General features: G+C 48.3%; 7 protein-coding genes across 7 annotated transcripts; 5 read left to right on the forward strand and 2 right to left on the reverse strand.

The window, feature by feature from the left end:
* Positions 1-1,666: 1,666 nt before the first annotated feature.
* LY89DRAFT_634045 (general substrate transporter) lies at positions 1,667-3,350 on the forward strand (the record flags this gene model as incomplete). Its single annotated transcript, XM_018211374.1, has 4 exons — positions 1,667-1,949; positions 2,003-2,168; positions 2,243-2,403; positions 2,455-3,350. Exons 1-4 carry the CDS (start codon positions 1,706-1,708, stop codon positions 3,348-3,350), a joined length of 1,467 nt encoding a protein of 488 aa, XP_018078487.1. The 5' UTR covers positions 1,667-1,705.
* Positions 3,351-3,646: 296 nt separating this feature from the next.
* On the forward strand, positions 3,647-5,956 carry LY89DRAFT_692932 (GTP-binding protein YchF; the record flags this gene model as incomplete). The annotated part of the gene is made up of 10 exons (XM_018216605.1): positions 3,647-3,862; positions 4,077-4,299; positions 4,392-4,427; positions 4,480-4,568; positions 4,644-4,715; positions 4,779-5,000; positions 5,469-5,535; positions 5,587-5,792; positions 5,847-5,883; positions 5,937-5,956. The coding sequence occupies 10 exons, from the start codon at positions 3,647-3,649 to the stop codon at positions 5,954-5,956; spliced, it is 1,188 nt and encodes a 395-aa protein (XP_018078488.1).
* A 485-nt stretch (positions 5,957-6,441) lies between these two features.
* On the forward strand, positions 6,442-7,638 carry LY89DRAFT_776308 (uncharacterized protein; the record flags this gene model as incomplete). Its single annotated transcript, XM_018222029.1, has 1 exon — positions 6,442-7,638. The coding sequence occupies one exon, from the start codon at positions 6,442-6,444 to the stop codon at positions 7,636-7,638; it is 1,197 nt and encodes a 398-aa protein (XP_018078489.1).
* An 810-nt stretch (positions 7,639-8,448) lies between these two features.
* Positions 8,449-9,885, forward strand: LY89DRAFT_703345 (uncharacterized protein). The gene is made up of 3 exons (XM_018217315.1): positions 8,449-8,718; positions 8,837-9,361; positions 9,420-9,885. The coding sequence occupies exons 2-3, from the start codon at positions 8,884-8,886 to the stop codon at positions 9,764-9,766; spliced, it is 825 nt and encodes a 274-aa protein (XP_018078490.1). The 5' UTR covers positions 8,449-8,718; positions 8,837-8,883; the 3' UTR covers positions 9,767-9,885.
* A 348-nt stretch (positions 9,886-10,233) lies between these two features.
* Positions 10,234-12,738, reverse strand: LY89DRAFT_703346 (MFS general substrate transporter; the record flags this gene model as incomplete). Its single annotated transcript, XM_018217316.1, has 7 exons — positions 10,234-10,248; positions 10,478-11,085; positions 11,152-11,487; positions 11,539-11,805; positions 11,854-12,025; positions 12,080-12,306; positions 12,711-12,738. 7 exons carry the CDS (start codon positions 12,736-12,738, stop codon positions 10,234-10,236), a joined length of 1,653 nt encoding a protein of 550 aa, XP_018078491.1.
* Positions 12,739-12,822: 84 nt separating this feature from the next.
* Positions 12,823-14,566, forward strand: LY89DRAFT_703349 (zf-DHHC-domain-containing protein). Its single transcript, XM_018217317.1, has 2 exons — positions 12,823-13,469; positions 13,524-14,566. Exons 1-2 carry the CDS (start codon positions 13,093-13,095, stop codon positions 14,446-14,448), a joined length of 1,302 nt encoding a protein of 433 aa, XP_018078492.1. The 5' UTR covers positions 12,823-13,092; the 3' UTR covers positions 14,449-14,566.
* Positions 14,567-14,655: 89 nt separating this feature from the next.
* Positions 14,656-16,013, reverse strand: LY89DRAFT_679364 (uncharacterized protein). The gene has a single exon (XM_018213853.1). It carries the CDS (start codon positions 15,562-15,564, stop codon positions 14,848-14,850), a length of 717 nt encoding a protein of 238 aa, XP_018078493.1. The 5' UTR covers positions 15,565-16,013; the 3' UTR covers positions 14,656-14,847.
* Between the last annotated feature and the right edge of the window lie 1,087 nt (positions 16,014-17,100).

Genomic DNA, 17,100 nt, shown 5'->3' on the forward strand with positions numbered 1-17,100 from the left:
CTTTGTAAGTTTATAGACAGCGGAGCCTACATAATGAACGTTTTGGTATTGTAGATGTATACTTGAGCATGTGACTCCTTACTTGAAATCCCGCCTCCCTATACTTTCGGACCATACAGCGCAGTTCGACAAAGCGCAAGTGCCGCTATGCAAGACCAACAGACCTGTCATCCAAAATATTGATATCAGCGCCAGAACGGAGGGCAATCACTACCACAAAGAGACAATGATCCTTGGTTATTGACAATTTTCTCCATCAAAAGTGGCGTGCGTAGTTGACATTTCTTTTCCTTCTCAATTACTGTATGAAGAAAGCCAAAGCGAAGAAGGCTGGCTGTGCTCAACATGGCTGGCTGTCTAGTGTGCGGCTGGAGCCGCGGTGAGACTGTTGTCTTGGACAGACCCGAGATTGAAGTGAGACATGATCCCGATCCCGTTCCCGTTTCCACTGTTGGCGAGCTGACTTTGTTTTGCTGTGGGTGATTAGTAAGAACACATTTTGGATATTCAACTCAGAGGAGAACTGGAGATTTGATGAAAAATGGGGAATCTTCGTGAGTGTGTTTTTCGCTCGGGATGCTTCCTAGATTTATTCTCTGACTGCGGACTTCAACTAGATGTCCCCAAGACCAAGGCTGTGTCGTATTGGGACCCGTTTCAGCTCGTAATTTGAGACTGATTGAGAGAAGAGACTGAACAATGGTCTTGTTTTTATCGAAGTGCTAAGTAGATCTCGAGGGTCGGTCCTGGAGAGGGTTCCTTTTGCATAATAGCAAAGAGAGCAAGTGCTTGGATGTCGATTCGCATTTGAAAAATTAAAAATGTTCAAAACTGTCTAATATCTCGGACAGTGGGTGGCAGGCCAAGTTCAACGGGTTTATATTCAAAAGGAATAAAGAGAGAAATCCTCCCTGTTATCCCCGCAACGTTCGGCTTCAAGCTCAAGCGAGGTTCTCCTGAGTTCTCTCCATCCATGAATGTACACGAGCCTCAATTGACACTTTCCCATGAAAGGAAACCACGGAGTCGTGCCTCCGTAATCAAGAAAGGGAAAGTAACGTTTCGTGTGGGGTCGATCACCCTCCACCAAGAAACCCGGTATGTCGGGTCCAATCATGCGGGGATTTTGAGGTGGGGGAGATCAACTCCCCGCAAATTCTCCTTCGGGTCGGAGAGAAGAGATGGAGAAGTTTCGACTGCCATGCGATATGGTTGCGGATCAGCTGTGGCCGAAGACCATGAAGGGTTAAGTGTCTTTGAAGCTGAGGTTGGGTTTACGTTGTCGGGATTTTGGTGGTATGTTTGGAGATATATAAAGGTTGGGTGAGGATCGGCAGTCTGACTGTTCTACGCGGAGAACCCTGTTGTGAGGCCCTTTCTACCTCGTATTCCCTCTGAGCTTCTCAGAACTTGAGAGTCTTTTACAAACAGATTCGGAGTTCCAGCCATGGAGAAGGATTTGAATTCAAGTCATATCGAAAGCAGTGGCACTGCTGCAGTTGTACTTCCTCCCCAGATCGTATCCGATGCCGACCTCTTGAAAGCTGGTGCGGATTCAGTCAAAGAAGACAATGTTGCGAACGTCAACCTGGTACGTCTGTCTCTTACCTAGCCTTGAACATCTTGCAACTAAAACTCCCAGGCCGCTGCTCTTGGTCCAAATAAGCCAGCAACATGGGGACCAGGGCATCGCAAGTTGTACGCCATGTGCATTCTCATCTACCTATGTTCCACTATGAATGGATACGACGGATCACTCATGGGAAGTATCAATGCTATTGGATCATTCCAGCAGTACTATGGGCTTTCTGAGAATGGCGCTGCTTCGACTGGCATTGTATTTGCAATCTTCCAGGTTGGGCAGATGGCTGGAGCTCTCTTCATATGGCTTGCGGACTGGAGGGGACGGAGACTTTCCATCTTCATTGGGACCTTAGGTGTCTGCGTCGGTAAGTGGAACTTCTTGAACTAGGAACTAGGTTTGACTGAATACTTTTCATAGGTACCATCGTCACCTCAACTGCAAAAGACCTAAGTACATTCATTGGTGGGAGATTTTTACTCTCGTTCTTCTCAACGTTAGCAACTACAGCTGCCCCATTGTATCTGATCGAGATCGCACCTCCCATGTACCGTGGCACCGTTGCAGGGCTTTACAATACTCTATAGTAAGTCCCTGATTTCGCGCACATGTCTGAGAGTTTTGGGATATTAGGCTTGAAGGCATGCTGACTTGAAATAGCTATATGGGTAGTATACTGGCTACATTTACAGTGTACGGAGCAAACCTTCATCTATCTGGTAACATCATATGGCGTCTCCCTCTCTGGCTACAAATGGTATGCCCGGGCTTTGTAGCCTTGTTTGTATGGTTTCTGCCAGAGTCTCCTCGCTGGCTTATTGGTACGTTTCAGTCACTGTAGCATGTTGGCTTCGGCTCACCATATGTCACAGGCCAAGAACGTTTCGAAGAAGCACGAGCGATCATCGTCAAGTATCACGCCAACGGTGATGATGTCCACCCAATCGTTGAGCTCGAAATGTCTGAAATGACAGATAGTATGCGGGATGGAGGACTCATGACATGGAAGTCTACGTTCGATATCCGCAACCTCTTCAATAGCAGATCCCGCCGGTATAGACTCGCACTCTGCATCGCCTTCTCTTGGTTTGGGCAATTTTCTGGAAACAACATCGCTTCATACTATCTTCCTCTGCTTGTCGAGAATGTTGGGATTACAAATACAAACACTCAATTGTTACTCAATGCCATCTACGCTGTCGCCGGCTGGGTCTTCGCCGGCTCTGGTGCTCGATTTCATGATGTCTGGGGCAGACGCAAGATGCTTATGGGTTCGACTTTTGGGATGGCCGTTTGTCTCGCCATCGTGGCAGGCACCGCAGCTGGCTATGTCCACGACCCTTCGAACAAAGCAATGTCCATCGCTTCCATAACCTTCATTTACATATTTGGCTGCGTGTTCGCGTTCGCTTTCACTTCTATGCAACCCATATATCCTGGCGAGGTTCTCGACAACATCCAGCGTGCGAAGGGTATGGGTGTCTTCCAACTCACTGGCGGAGCTGCTGGCTTTCTGAATACATTCGTCGCACCTATTGCTTTGAAGAATATCGGCTACTGGTTTTACGTTTTCTTCGTGTTTTGGGACTTGTTTGAATTTGCCGTTATCTACTTCTTCTTTGTTGAAACGAAGGAGCGAACACTGGAAGAACTGGATGAGGTATTCGAGGCTCCGAATCCGAGAAAAGCAAGTGTGGCCAAGACGAGGATTCGAAGAGCGAGAATTCATGACGAGGATGGCAATGAGAAGGACGTTATCATGAGATGAGAAATTTGTTACAAGAAAGAATTCAAACGCCAGTTATGCCCTCATAATAAGAGCATCGGAGGGAATGGAGACAAAATGTGAACAGCATTCATCACGTGTTGCAAAGGGGAAGTCTCGGTTCAAAAAGGGGTTTCCATTCCATTCCGCTCCACCCCGCCCATTCTCCTCCCCCTGCGCCCCACAAAAGCAAAAACGCACAACAACGTACGAGTATTTCTTACCCCTCCAAATCCCTCCATCGACCCTCATAAATATACTATCCTCTCATCCCCTCTAGTCTGAAGTCATCCGCAACCATGCCTCCCAAAAAAGCAGCCGAAGAGGTGAAAAACAATGTCGCGGCTTTCGGGCGTGTGAGGAAGAACCTCAAGATGGGATCTGTGGGCTTGCCGAATGTGGGAAAGAGTTCTCTGTTCAATTTGTTGACCGAGAAGACGAACCCGGCGGAGAACTATCCTTTCTGTACTATTGATCCTGATGAGGCGAGGTGTGCGGTGCCGGATGAGAGATATGTAAGTTCGTGCTGTTTTCATCAAGTTGAAGGTTTAGTGCACGTGAGGAATATAGTTTCTAGATTTTCGATCTTTGAACGAAGGGGACTTGCTTCTTTGTTTGGCTTTCTGGACTTATCTTGTATTTCAAGCATCAAATGTGGATGTGGTCTTTCCTTAATATACTCTTTGTGCCTCTAGACATCTATCTCAATCACCACTAAGCATGACCTAGGACTTCCTCTGCGATCTCTGGAAACCACCCTCCATGTACCCAGCTTACCTGCAAGTTACCGACATCGCAGGCCTCATCCGAGGAGCGCACAAAGGCGAAGGATTGGGCAACGCATTCTTATCACACATCCAAGCTGTGGATGGAATGTATCACATTGTTCGAGCCTTCGCCAATGACGAGGTTCTGCATGTGGATGATAGCATTGACCCTGTCAGGGACTTGAGCAAGTCTTCTTGCTCTTTACTCCCTTCGTTTCTTTGTTGAGCCGAGCTGGGGAGAAGGATTGAATTAGGGTTAATGGTTGTGGGTGTGTAGACACGATTCAGAGCGAGCTTTGCAAGAAGGATTTAGGTAAGTGGAATGACTTCAATGCGAAAATTATGGAAGGATTGATGAGTTGTAGACATTTTGGCGAAGACGGTCATTGCTGAAGAAGCCGTTGTGAGGAAAGCGGGTGGAAAGTTTAAGATGAACCCGCTGTTTCCTAGTACTGTGGCCAAGATCAGTGCTGCATGATGACTCCGAGCCTTCTTGTTAGACGATGAATCAGTATCTAACTTGACAAAGATGCTCGAGAAAGACCAACCAGTCCGGGACGGAACATGGACTAGCGGAGAAATCGAACTTATCAACGAGAAGGTAACCTCCCTTTTCCTTCCATTTCAGATCCATTCGAAAGTCTGACCTCTAATCCCACATTAGATGCAACTCATAACCACCAAGCCAACAATCTACCTGGTAAACCTCACAATGAAAGACTACCTCCGTCAAAAAAGCAAATACCTCCCACCCATCGCTAAATGGGTCACGGAGCATGGAGGACTTCCCAGAGATATCGTCCCCTTCTCTATCGAATTTGAGGAGAAGGTTCACAAGATGAGGGACGAGCCTGCGAAACTCGAGGAGTTTTTTAAGGAGAGTAAGGTGAAGAGTCTGTTAGTTAACAATAGCCACTAGTTGACAACAACCACTAGTTGATAACACCCATTAGTCGATAACATTACTTTACTATCACCTCAGAATATTTGCCAACCTATTTACCAACATGAAAAGTCCTCTCCTCTTCACAACACCTGCACCTGGCACCTCCCACTGCGGATCTTCTTTTGGCGTTCGAATATTGTTAAAGAATCCGGAGAAACTTCGGGCGGTCGGGGTTTATATAGATTTTGAAGAGAGCTGTTGTTGGTGGACGGGTTTTCGGGGTTGACATAGAAATATAATTCACTAATAACTATTGCACGGAAATTTAACCTTTGGACGCCGTTTTTTGGTTTAAAAGAACTCACTAAGCTTTATTCTGCGGCGGAAGCTTTTTTACTAGAATCATAGTGAATAGTTCCGAGATTTACAAAGAGATCAGCGAATAGATTTTTTTGGGAAAATGAGAAGAAAAGTCGCTTTGAAAAGATTGTGACGGAAGGGTTCACGAAGTTGGGATTGCAGTATTACTTTACTGGTATTTCCCTCTTTCAATACTTGAATGATGCTTTTGCTGATAAGTCATTAGCTGGTGAGAAGGAGATTAGATGTTGGACCATTCAAAAAGGCTGTCTGGCACCGCAGGCTGCTGGGGTGATTCACAACGATTTTGAGAAAGGTTTCATCAAGGCGGAAGTTGTTGCTTATGCTGATTTCAAGTCTTTATGTGAAGGAGGGAAGAGTATGGCGCCGTTCAAGGCAGTTGGGAAGTATCGACAGGAGGGAAAGACTTATGTGAGTCTTCATTCGGGTTCTCTGAAGACGTAGATGAGAGCTGATACGAGACAGGTTGTTCAAGATGGGGATATTATCCATTTTCAGTTCAGTAAGTTGATGGTAGTCGGCTCCATCGTAGAAAGTAAGCTGATTTGGTGACAGATGTCGCCCCAAAGAAATAGAAAGTCGGTCTCGTTGCAGGCAATAGGAAATTCCCAGAAATGGTTTCATATTACCTTGAGCAGCTGGAAGTCAAATATCCATTTTGAAGATTTGGTTAATGCAATGCATGAACATGACTTCAAACAAAGAGACATAAATCTTTTGAGTCTAGCTTGTACTCATCATGTGTGATATCAGATAGAGCTATCTTTGTTTACAAGTCTGCTCGCCTACGTAGGTAGCAATCTTTCCTCCGCACAGCCGTATGGTATGTCGCACAGACAAGGCGGCTGCTTGAGTTCCCATCAGTTCATATTGCCGACGTAATTGAAAGCTTTTGGTTCTTGTTCTTGAACGAGCCGCGTGATTTTCAAAACAACAAATCCCGATCTCATTGACTCTTCGATCTCACAACGCGCAACGCTTCTGAATTCCTCTCGAGTTCGGAAATCCTGTCTCGACAACAGATCTTCAAGACTCGTCTCCCAGAGATAACTATTCGAAAATGCCTGATTCCGCCGGTCTCGAAAAGCCCTCTCCAGAGCTGGGCGGATGGCTCGGCCCCGACCCTGAACCTGCGCCTGAGGCTGGCTGGCGACGCGGACCTGCCCTCCAAGTCGCAACTGCTCTCATCGCCCTCGTCTGCTGCCAGCTCCTCATGGGCCAATGCCTCCTCACTCCCGCTAATCACCTCACTGGTCTCCCTATCGATGGAGCGGCCGAAAAGAACATCGGACTCGCTCTCGTGTGCGGATTCGCCCAACTCATCGCCGTATTCTCCTACCTCTCTCCGTCTGCGTGGACTGACCATGATCATGGCTCCGACTTCTATAAGCCGATACTGTGGTCTTGTGCTATCATAGCCGTCCTTGCTTTCTGTTCCTACGCGTTGCTTAGCCTCCCGCTTTCCTTTGGTTACGCCCCGGATTTCGCAGCTTACTGGATCTTCACTACATGGCCTCTGATTCTCCATTTGTTTTTCTCTAGGGTTGCCTTTGTATTGGTGGCATTTTGGCATTCGCCTTACATCGAGACTGTTGACGAGGCTATTGCTAGAGGTCAAGATGGCCGAGAAAAACGTGTCTCTAGAGCCGGTCCAAGTTTCGCCGAGTACCCTGATCTGAGCAGAACTGCAGCAATCAGCCGAAAGAACCTTCGTTTCGCCAAGAGCCTCATCACCATGAAGCTGTTCATCCTCTACACGACACAGGGCATGCTTCACCACGTATGGCTTCCCCATTTTCTGGATCAGGAGACGAACAAATTCTCTTGCTTCTTCGTCGTCATGAGCACGGTCTGTTTCCTGCTGCAGATCGAGGTTATGATCTCCATCCACGGCACTTTGCTGGTCTTCAAAATCTTTAGCAAAGGAAGCCTCCTCTTCCACTTAGCTTACGTTACCTTCTCGATGGCCATCTTCTGTCAACATCTGATGGTCCCTACATGGTGGAGCTGTTGGGTTGTTTCCAGCTATGTTGCTATTCTCATGGTGACGATTCTTGGGTTGAGATTCGTCGTATCAGATGATTGGGTTACAGAATGCAGGGATGCAAGAGTGCTTTGGGACTTGCTGAAGGCGCTTCGGGAGACTCGAGGTCGTGATTTGGAAGGTGGAGGTGAATATGTGGTTCCCGGAGACGATGCTGCAGAACGATGGGTCAAGTTTGGGCCAGCGTGGATGATTATGGGGCAGAGAACTTGAGCTGGAGAGTTTCTTGATACGGTGTAGAAGAATAAGGGATGGAAAGGCATCTGGTCTTCTCTAAGAAATACAGTGCTTTTCTGTAGTAATGAAAGGGCTTTCGCAATACAATGGCTCATTCATGAAAACGCGTCTCATCAGATTGAGATCTTTGCTGGGTTAAGTGTGATAATGAGGTGATGCTTGCTAAATTTGGCGCCACATGGTCTACATATTGAATTGGTCCTGCTGATATGTTGTAAAAGGATGTGACATAGGCACTCTTGTGAAAAGAGCTCGCCTGAATTAAACTATCAGCGACTCATCAACACTATTTCAGGCAGATGTATATGAAATGCTTCGTGTAATTTTGCGACTTAAAGGATCTGACAAGCAGTTTCGCTTTTTTTGCACTGTGGGTGCATAGCATTTTGTACTACAATTGCATACCAATTAACTTCTTAAACACTGGAAAAAGTGGTTATAAGAAGAAACCCAACGTGCTAGGAGTAATACTACAACGTCTGTAAAGATAAAGAGACCATAGAAATTAAGTGGCATTGGGCAAAGTCATCAGAATAGGCTCCAACAATAGGGATACATGATTTATCAGAACTCGGTCGGACAATGAACTGGACAAATGTCTTGATTTATTAGAACATTGACAAAACTCAGAAAGCCCGAGACCTTCACGGACATTGATCAAAGCAGTAGCAACTTGCCACTCTTCTGTGAATTCAAGGCTTCTTCAGCTTACACTGCGCCCTCGCGTATTGACGCCCAGATATCAAACCTCAAACACACGGTAACACAAAAACCTGGAAGTAACAACCCTATCACCACCACTCCTTCCTTTCTGGCCGTGCCTGCTTGTTTCGCAGGAGCTGAGAACAGGGAAAAAAAGGGGAACACGCAGTCTTTCCTAATTGGTGAATCGCCCGATCGACAGGGATCTTGACTCCGAAACCAACCCACCCCACCATCTTTCGTCATCTGCATGATTTACCCCTCGCCGTGTCCAGCTGAAAGCTTTACGAGTATTCAAATACCAACTTTATCTACGACTTGAAAACTCTTAAGGGTAAGAATTTCGATTTACAGGTATGTGGATGTGTATTTCTGTTGGTGGTTTGATAAGGCAGGCTATCGTAGTCAAGGAGATGAGGGGTCAAGGAGGGGTAAACTCAAAAGACAACAAGCTGACAAGAATCATCACCAGAACATCACACTTCGAAAGCTCACCAATAATCGATAAATCAATCAATCATGAGCGGAAGAGAATACTACGACGACCAACAAGGTCAAGGCGGATACGGAGGTGGTCGTCAACAGCAGCAGGGCGGCTATGGTGGACAAGGACAAGACGACTATGGCTCTAACCAAGGTGGCGGATACGGTGGCCAGCAACAAGGAGGTTATGGAGGTCAACAACAGCAAGGAGGATACGGAGGAGGTAACCAAGGTGGAGAATACGGCCAACAAGGAGGCAGCGGCGGATATGGCGACCAAAGACACCACGCTTCAGGCGGAAACCAAGAGCACTTCGGGGGCGGAAATATGGCACAGGGTGGTGGATATGGAGGAGGAGGCGGATATGGGGGTGGAGACGATGATTTGCAAGGTGCTGCTCAACATGCTGCTCAGCATGCGGGCGGATCGGGAGACTCGAATATGTTCTCGAGTGTTCTGGGCATGTTGAGCCAGAATAAGCAGAGTATTGGACAGGGTGGGATTAATGAGCAAGGTATGTCTTCTTCTTGGAAGTAAAGAGGATTATTAAGTACTGATGGGAAAATTCCTAGATGCCGTTCAAGCTCATCAAAACTTCTTTGGTGGTGGAGGTGGTTCGTCTCAGCCAGCCAGCTCGGGCAGTATGGGCTCAGCAGCCGCCATGCAAGCCCTGAAGATGTTCTCCGGTGGTGGATCCGGCCAGAGCCAGGGCGGCAACTCTCAGAATGCATTTGTTGGCATGGCTATGGGACAAGCTGCCAAACTGTTCGATAGCCAGGCTAGTCAGGGTAATGTTGCTTCTGGTGCGAGCAAGGAGTCTGCTATTCAACAGGCTGGTGAGATGGCCTTGAAGATGTACATGCAGAGCCAGGGCGGTGGAAGCAGCGGATTGATGGGACTTGCTTCTAAGTTCCTTTAAATGGTTGGTTTGGGATTGGGATTGGTGGGGGTGCATGGCTTTTATGATATTTGAACAAAAAGTGGCTTCGTTGAGCTGAAGAAATACGATGATATTTTGCATGCATGCTTTACACTGAGTAGCTGTGATTACCATTAGCTGGATTGAATGCCTGTTCAATTTCCAAATCATGTTCTGACTTGACTGCTTAGCACAAGGACAGACTTTTAAAAATCCAGATGACTGTATCTTGACTGCTGTTTGGCACAAGGACAGACTTTCAGAAATCTAAATTATAGTATCTTGACTTGGCTCTCTGGCACAAGGACAAACTTTCAAGATTCCACATTATAGTATCTTGACTCGGCTGTTTGGCACGAGGACAGACTTTCAAAGATCCAAATTATAGTATCTTGACCTGGTTAATTGAAACAAGGACCGACTTTCAAAGATCCAGACTATGTGACCTCAAAACCTGACAACTCACTTCAAGAAGAAATTGCCTGGAGAGGGTATGAGGTTTCTCATTAATATTACATTAAGTGAAGAGTCGTCTAGCCATCTAAACCAAACGCCACGCTATGCTTCTAACACTACAATATCCAACACTTCATCTCACAACACACTTCCCCCCCCTCTCACTCACCTCCCCGAAACCGTCTTCCTAATAGCCAACCTCTCCATCTCCGCCAACCGCGGCTCAACACCCCTCCCCTGCACCACGTCACCAACCTCCGGATCCGCAACCGTCTTCTCCCTACTCCCATCATACCCCTGCAACGTCCTATGCTCCTGCGTCAAACTATACCCCTTCGTCCACACACTAGCCAGCAGTCCCAGCGCACTCAATGCCGTCAACACAATCCAGATACTGCGCAACGAATCCGCGTACGCCTGCACCAACTGCGTCTTCACTTCCCCTTCCGCCATGCCGCGAATAACGCCCACCAGCGCCGTGGCATCCTTGCTATACTGGCCCGCTAGTGGGGCGAGCAGCGGATACCGTGCTAATTTCATCTTAATCTGGTTCTGGAAGACGACACCGCCGATAGCGACGCCGAGCGCTTGGCCGAAGACGCGGATGAAGGAGAAGAAAGCGGCGGCGTGGCCGGCGTCCTCGGGGCGGCCGGCGGCTTGGATGGTGAGCGCCATGGAGGGGAAGAGCATACCAGTGCCGATGGAGACGGGGACGTTGAGGAAGACCCATTGCGGGATGGAGGAGCTGGGGGACAGGAGGATGAGTAGGCCGGAGCCGAGGGTTGTGAGGGTCCAGCCGGTCCAGACGGCCCAGCGGTAGCGGCCGGTTTGGGCGCAGAGGATGCCGACTATGACGGACATTGCTGGAATGGGATTGTTAGGTTGTGTTTTGGTATTGAGGGGAGAGAGGGGGGAGAGGAGGGACTTACGGGCTACAAAACTTGTTTCCGGGAGAATAGCGACGCCGGAGACGATGGGTGTGTATCCTTTGACTGCTTCGTAGTATAAAGGAAGGAAGTAGAGGAGACACCAGAGCACGATGCCGTGGAGGATGGTTTCGAGGTATGTGAACATCATGGTTAGGTTGTAGAAGATGGTGAAGCGGATTATGGGTTCGGTGTGAGGTCCTGGGAGAAGCTGGCCGTTGGAATCGTAGGCGTGGTGAGAGAGGTAGCGTTCGTAGAAGCCGAAGCCGATTATACCTGCTACTCCGATGAGGAGGGGGACGAGGGTATGCCAGGAGGACCAGGAATACATGACACCACCTGTTCATCGTTAGCTTTTGTTCATGGAGTGGAGGAGAGATGAGAGCTTACCCCATGTCATAGGAACCAAGAACGAGACTGTAGCAGCAGTGAAGATCACAGAGCCAATCCAGTCAAAGTTCTTGACCTTGTCCATAATTTTCCCAGGTGTCTTGTTGATTCTGAGGAAGAGGATGAGGGCGATAGATCCAAGACCAATGAAAGGAAGATTAATCCAGAAAATCCAAGTCCAAGACACATTCTGGGCAAACGCTCCTCCCATGAGAGGACCTGTAACTGAACCGATTGCCCACATACTACCCAAGTAGCCAAACCATGCTGAACATTGTTAGTGATATTTCACACAATTAAGCAAATGAACCATACCTCCTCGAACAGCCAACGGCACCAGATCCGTAACCAGAATTTCTCCCAACGTCAAGATCCCACCACCACCAATACCCTGAATCGACCTCCCAACAAGCATCATCGTCATATTCTTAGCAACTGCAGCAACGATCGATCCAACAGCAAAAAACACAGCGGAAGTAAGAAGCAACTAAACCCATCAAATCAGTTTTTGCACTCCTTCTCTTCGGACCTCGAGACTCACCTCTTTCCTCCCGAAAACATGACTAAGACCCGCAATAACAGGTTGGAACACAGCAGACGTAACAAGGAACGACGTCCCGGCCCAGAAAGCTTCAATAGCTGTTCCTTTTAACTTCTCTGTTATGATGGGTAAGGCGATTGACAGGGAGGTGGCATCTAGAGCTGCTGCGAGGGTGACGATGCATATTGAGAGGAAAGCGAGGATGAATCCTCGTGTGGGCTTGAATGCTGGTGGTATAGTTTCCAGAGGAGGGAGATCTGGGGTTGTGGCGTCGTTGGGTGAGTGAAGGGTGGTAGATGAGAGATTGCTTTGGTCGCCTGGTAGAGAGAATTTCTCTGCTACGAGCGTCTCGGTGGGAGACGTCTGGGTAGGGGACGCCATGAATGAATTCGTGGTCAAATAGGAATTGATTCGAGATGGGAATGAAATATGAAAGGACTCTCAAGCAGAATAAATACTTCAACAACTTGATGAACCGAATAACATAAAGAACATATCGTACAGAAGACACTCGTATACTTATACCAAAAAAGAATATCTTCAAACAAGACCAAGAACCCACCTCGTCACCAAAAACGGGAAATGGTGCTAACAACCATCTCTCCAAAGTTGCTCCGTATCCTCACGATACCGGAGGTTAGGAGCACCAAAGAGTCCATCTCGGTAGCTCTCGGTAGCTCTCGGTAGCTTCGCTTACTACTCATTCATCGTACCCAGATTCTCAGCAGCTCTCTCACAAGCCACGAGAGGAAAATGGTCTCTTCCCGGCGTCGAGTTACTCCTAGATCGCGGTGCAACATCTATCCGCCAGAATAAACACCTTACAAAGAAAGAGGTCTGGTTCGGTAAGAAGTTGCACCGCACCTAAGGTTACCGAATGCGAAAGTCTCGGAAAATTCATATCTCAGCCTCGTATACGTAATCACAAGGCTGCCACAGCATATTCAATTTCCTCCGCACCCCGTCTCCCGAGTCCTGACAGACACCAATGTCCCAAACCAACCACAGCGAACATGCCCATCCTCCAGCTCCCCATCCTCGGAGATCGCATCCGGGTCCCAGCCATTGAAGACCTCGCCATTCCCGCGGTCTCGGGCCTGATTCTGTTTCTGACATACTCGAGTCAGTATCTGTTCCATTATATCGAGCCGGGACCGTTGACGAAGGGGGAGGCGATCTGGTTTAATGTCCTGGTGGGGTGTGTTTGGTGGTGTTATGATTGCGCTTGTACTGTTGATCCGGGGGAGGAGGGGTGGGTTGGACGAGGGGTGAGAGAAGAGGAGGATGAGGATGAGGATGGAGAGGTGAAGTTGCGGAAGGGGATGAGGTGGTGTAAGAAGTGCGAGGCTGTGAAGCCTCCGCGGGCGCATCATTGTCGGAAATGCGGTCGGTAGGTCCCCTATTCTAGAACCTCTGTTCTGGGAATATGCATTGACAACAGCAGATGTATTCCCAAGATGGACCATCATTGTCCATGGACCACGAACTGCGTTTCTCATACCACGTTCCCGCATTTCATACGTTTCGTGTTCTACGCTGTGGTCAGTATGGCCGTCCTAGCATACCACCTCTTCATCCGCCTCTCGACTCTATGGACAAACCGCAATCTGCCCTCCTATCTAGGCCCACCTGTCTGGGCACTTGCGCACCTATTCATACTCGCCGCAATCAACTCCTTCACCCTCTTCGCATTATCGATCCTCCTTTCACGCGCCGTCTACAGTCTCATCATGAACACAACAATGATCGAGTCCTGGGAGATAGAGCGTCACGAAGCATTAGTTGAACGTAGCCGGAAGACAGGCGGATACGTATATGCGAATGGCGGGCAGAAAGTCAGGGTGGAGAGACAGGAATTTCCTTATGATATTGGGATTTGGAAGAATTTATGCCAGGCGTTGGGGACGTCGAATATTTTGCTTTGGTTGTTGCCGTTTGGTGGGGGACCGGGTGTGGAGAGTGGTCTTGAGTGGGAAGAAAATGGGTTTGAGGAGGAGGGGAAGACGTGGCCGCCTCCGGATCCGGATAAGATGCCTAGAGCAACGCGAAAAGAAGAGCCAACGGAAGAGAGGGAGTATGGCACGCTTGAAGAAGAAAAGGAGGCTTTTCGGAGGAGACAACAGGATGATTATAAACGATGGGTGAAGAAGGAGTTTTTGGATGAAAAAGAAGCTGAAGGGGATAGTGGGAGTGAAGGTTATGAATATGAGGAAGGTATTGATGGAGAACCGGGGTGGACCAATTCAGATGGTGATAGGTTGAGGGATTATGGTGTTGATGAGGAGGCTGAGATAATAGCTGACGATGATGATATACCCCTAGGAGAACTCTTGAGAAGGCGGAAAGCTCGAGTTGTTGAGGACGAGTAATGGATTAGATTATAGAGTTCGAAGAACATGTTCGCCGGAGCAATGTCCCATTGAGACCTGGTCCTTCTCAGCAAAAGTACCTGTCAACTTTACACCAAACATGAATCCCATAGCCGAGTTCCAGTGTCTGGAATAACGAACAAGGAGACTGGTCTCACGGCCAAAGACTTCCTGTGCCATGCAATATTGTCCAGAAATGTGTAGAAAGGCAACGTTATTTCATTCTCAAAGGTCCCATCTCATCTAAGAAGAGAACTGAAGACTCGTAATACTAATACAAAAGCGATTCAATAACCCTTTTGATCATCAAACCGCCAAACCATATGTCCGATTTCAACGCCGGGGAATATGTACAACCAAACCAAGAATGCACAACGAAAAGTACCACCACCAGTCAATCTAGACGAGATAGACAGTCATGCCCACCAGAGCAACCATGACCCAATATCCACTCATCTCGATCGAGCTCCTCACAGCGCCAGAGAACGCATCTTCAGTCCCTCCCGCAGCCGTCGTTCCGTTTGGGAGAGTGCCGTTCAACACAATAGTGCTCGTTCCGTTGACGTCCGAGACTGTGACTAGGCTCTGGTTCAGATTGGCATATGTACCGTCCCCGATAATGGAATCCAGGAACGTGGTATTCCCGTTGTCGTCACATCCACATTCTGCGTACACGGCACAGAGACAAAGGACCGGCTTCGTCTGGTTGGCGCCCTCGTCGCTGGTTTGTCGGATCAGGACCTCGAAGCCGGTGTCTCGTCTTGTTGTGGTAGTGGTATTGGTACCGTTCGTCGCAGTGCGGTTGTGGAACGTGTATGGATGCGTGTACGGGTAGTTGTATGCTCCAAAGAGCCAGAGTCCGGGGTAGAAAGAGAGGAGTCCTACGCCGAGGAATACGGGCGCGATGCCGAGAGGTGAGCGTATGCCGGATGTATAGGGAGTTGTGGCTCCGCCGCCGTAGTATCGTCCTCCACCGTACGCTGGGGTTACGCCTGAGCCGGTCTTGGTTGCGCCTCCGGAGTTGGAGGACGAGGATCCTTTTCCTGACGAGGAACTAGAGTGGGAGTTAGATTTGGGTTTACTTCCTTTACTTCCGCTTCGACCACTGCTCAGCATGATGATGGTGGGAATGATAACCGGTCTCTTCCAAAGGCGCGATGCACTTCCTCCAACTCCTGCGTCTGTGCCCGCCACAGCAGTACTCGGATCATTCTTCGTGCCCGCTGCACCGGAAGAACTTCCACGCTGTTGCGACGATGACGAAGTACTACTTCCCACTCCCCCTCCACTCCGACTCGAACCACCCCCTCCCCTCGAAGATGAGGACGAAGAAGAAACATACCCAGAAGACGACGACGACCCAGAACTACCACCGCCCTTCCCCGAACTCGAACCTCCTCCTCCCTTCCCTCCCCCTCCTCCTCCACCTTTCCGCTTCCATAAATCATTTGGATCCACCTCGGCATCGCGCTCGACTTGTTCGCGCGTGGTCCGAAGCTGGATATCTGGAAATGGCTGTGGATGCGACAACACACTCGCAAACCACGAGAACAACAGTACGGAGACTGCTAACGTATCGATAGAAAACCTCATCTCTTCAGTTCCTGATCACGAAGAAGGAAGTAGAAAAATGTGGTGTTGTTGCAGATTAGATACTGACGGTCAGAAATGTTTCAAACTTGCCCCTACCAAGACTTAAGCTTATATAAAAATTGGAACGCCCCCGATGATTCACCCATGTCATGGCTTTGTTGTTTGTTCGCCTTACGGAGCGCCTACCGTGCGCCAAGCAATTTGGATTCACCGTCTCTGGTGCAAATCACGCTGGTGACCACGGCGCAGCGCCAGATAATCATTTCTCTGCCATCGAAATGTAACTCGCTTGTGGTTATTTGCACCAATCACGACGGATGGCGGTGTGATTATTAAGCTATATGGGGGTTAGTGAGACTCCGCCTCAGTCCTAAACTCAGCCTGCGGCAGGGGTTTTGGCAACGTCATGATGTTGTTTGTTATCAGATTCTGGAATTTTATTTTATTCGCATGGGGGATTTCAAATGTTGGAGAGGCTGTGATTGGAAGAAATGTTTGGTGGCGAGGTCCAAGAGTGAGGGATTTGAGTATTGGGTGAGTTACGGTCGTAAGGCTGATCGAGGATTTGGATGAGGATTTGAGTTGTGAAGTGTCTCGGTCCGTCGGTTCCAGCCTTGAATTTGTGGAGATTTGATGTGGGCTGATTCCACGGCTGGAGATAATGACTGAGCTAGGTGGAAATGTTGGTGATGGAAGGCGTACCAGAAGGTTGAAAGTATGGTCATGATGATGGATTATACCTCATTGTGGAGCTGGACCCTGGAGAATCAGAGTAGAATGTTCTAAAGCATCTCGAAATTAGGTATGTACTTCGGGAGAGTTCTAAAGCATCCCGAAACAATCTATCCTGCCTCATTGTGGGGACTTCCTCCAGAAGAAGTGGGGATAGAATATTCTAAAGCATCTTCAGTTTCGGGGTCTATTCTTATTGTGTGGATTTGTCTTTCGAGATTAGGTCTAGAATAATTCTTATTTCCAAACACTTAATTCCAATCAAGCTCATAGTTTGAGATAGTGTCAAAAATCTTTTTCTTATGACAAGTATTCCACCTGACTAAA

The sequence above is a fragment of the Mollisia scopiformis genome (assembly GCF_001500285.1).
Source record: "Mollisia scopiformis unplaced genomic scaffold LY89scaffold_1, whole genome shotgun sequence".
Classification (NCBI taxonomy): Eukaryota; Fungi; Ascomycota; class Leotiomycetes; order Helotiales; family Mollisiaceae; genus Mollisia; species Mollisia scopiformis.

Bases quoted from the DNA above. Each gene is read 5' to 3' on its own strand.
- LY89DRAFT_703345 (XM_018217315.1), top strand. From the start codon at position 8,884: ATGAGCGGAAGAGAATACTACGACGACCAACAAGGTCAAGGCGGATAC. The intron at 9,362-9,419 runs GTATGTCTTCTT...GAAAATTCCTAG, and splicing joins GGGTGGGATTAATGAGCAAG to ATGCCGTTCAAGCTCATCAA.
- LY89DRAFT_703349 (XM_018217317.1), top strand. From the start codon at position 13,093: ATGCCCATCCTCCAGCTCCCCATCCTCGGAGATCGCATCCGGGTCCCA. The intron at 13,470-13,523 runs GTAGGTCCCCTA...TGACAACAGCAG, and splicing joins CATTGTCGGAAATGCGGTCG to ATGTATTCCCAAGATGGACC.
- LY89DRAFT_679364 (XM_018213853.1), bottom strand. From the start codon at position 15,564: ATGCTGAGCAGTGGTCGAAGCGGAAGTAAAGGAAGTAAACCCAAATCT.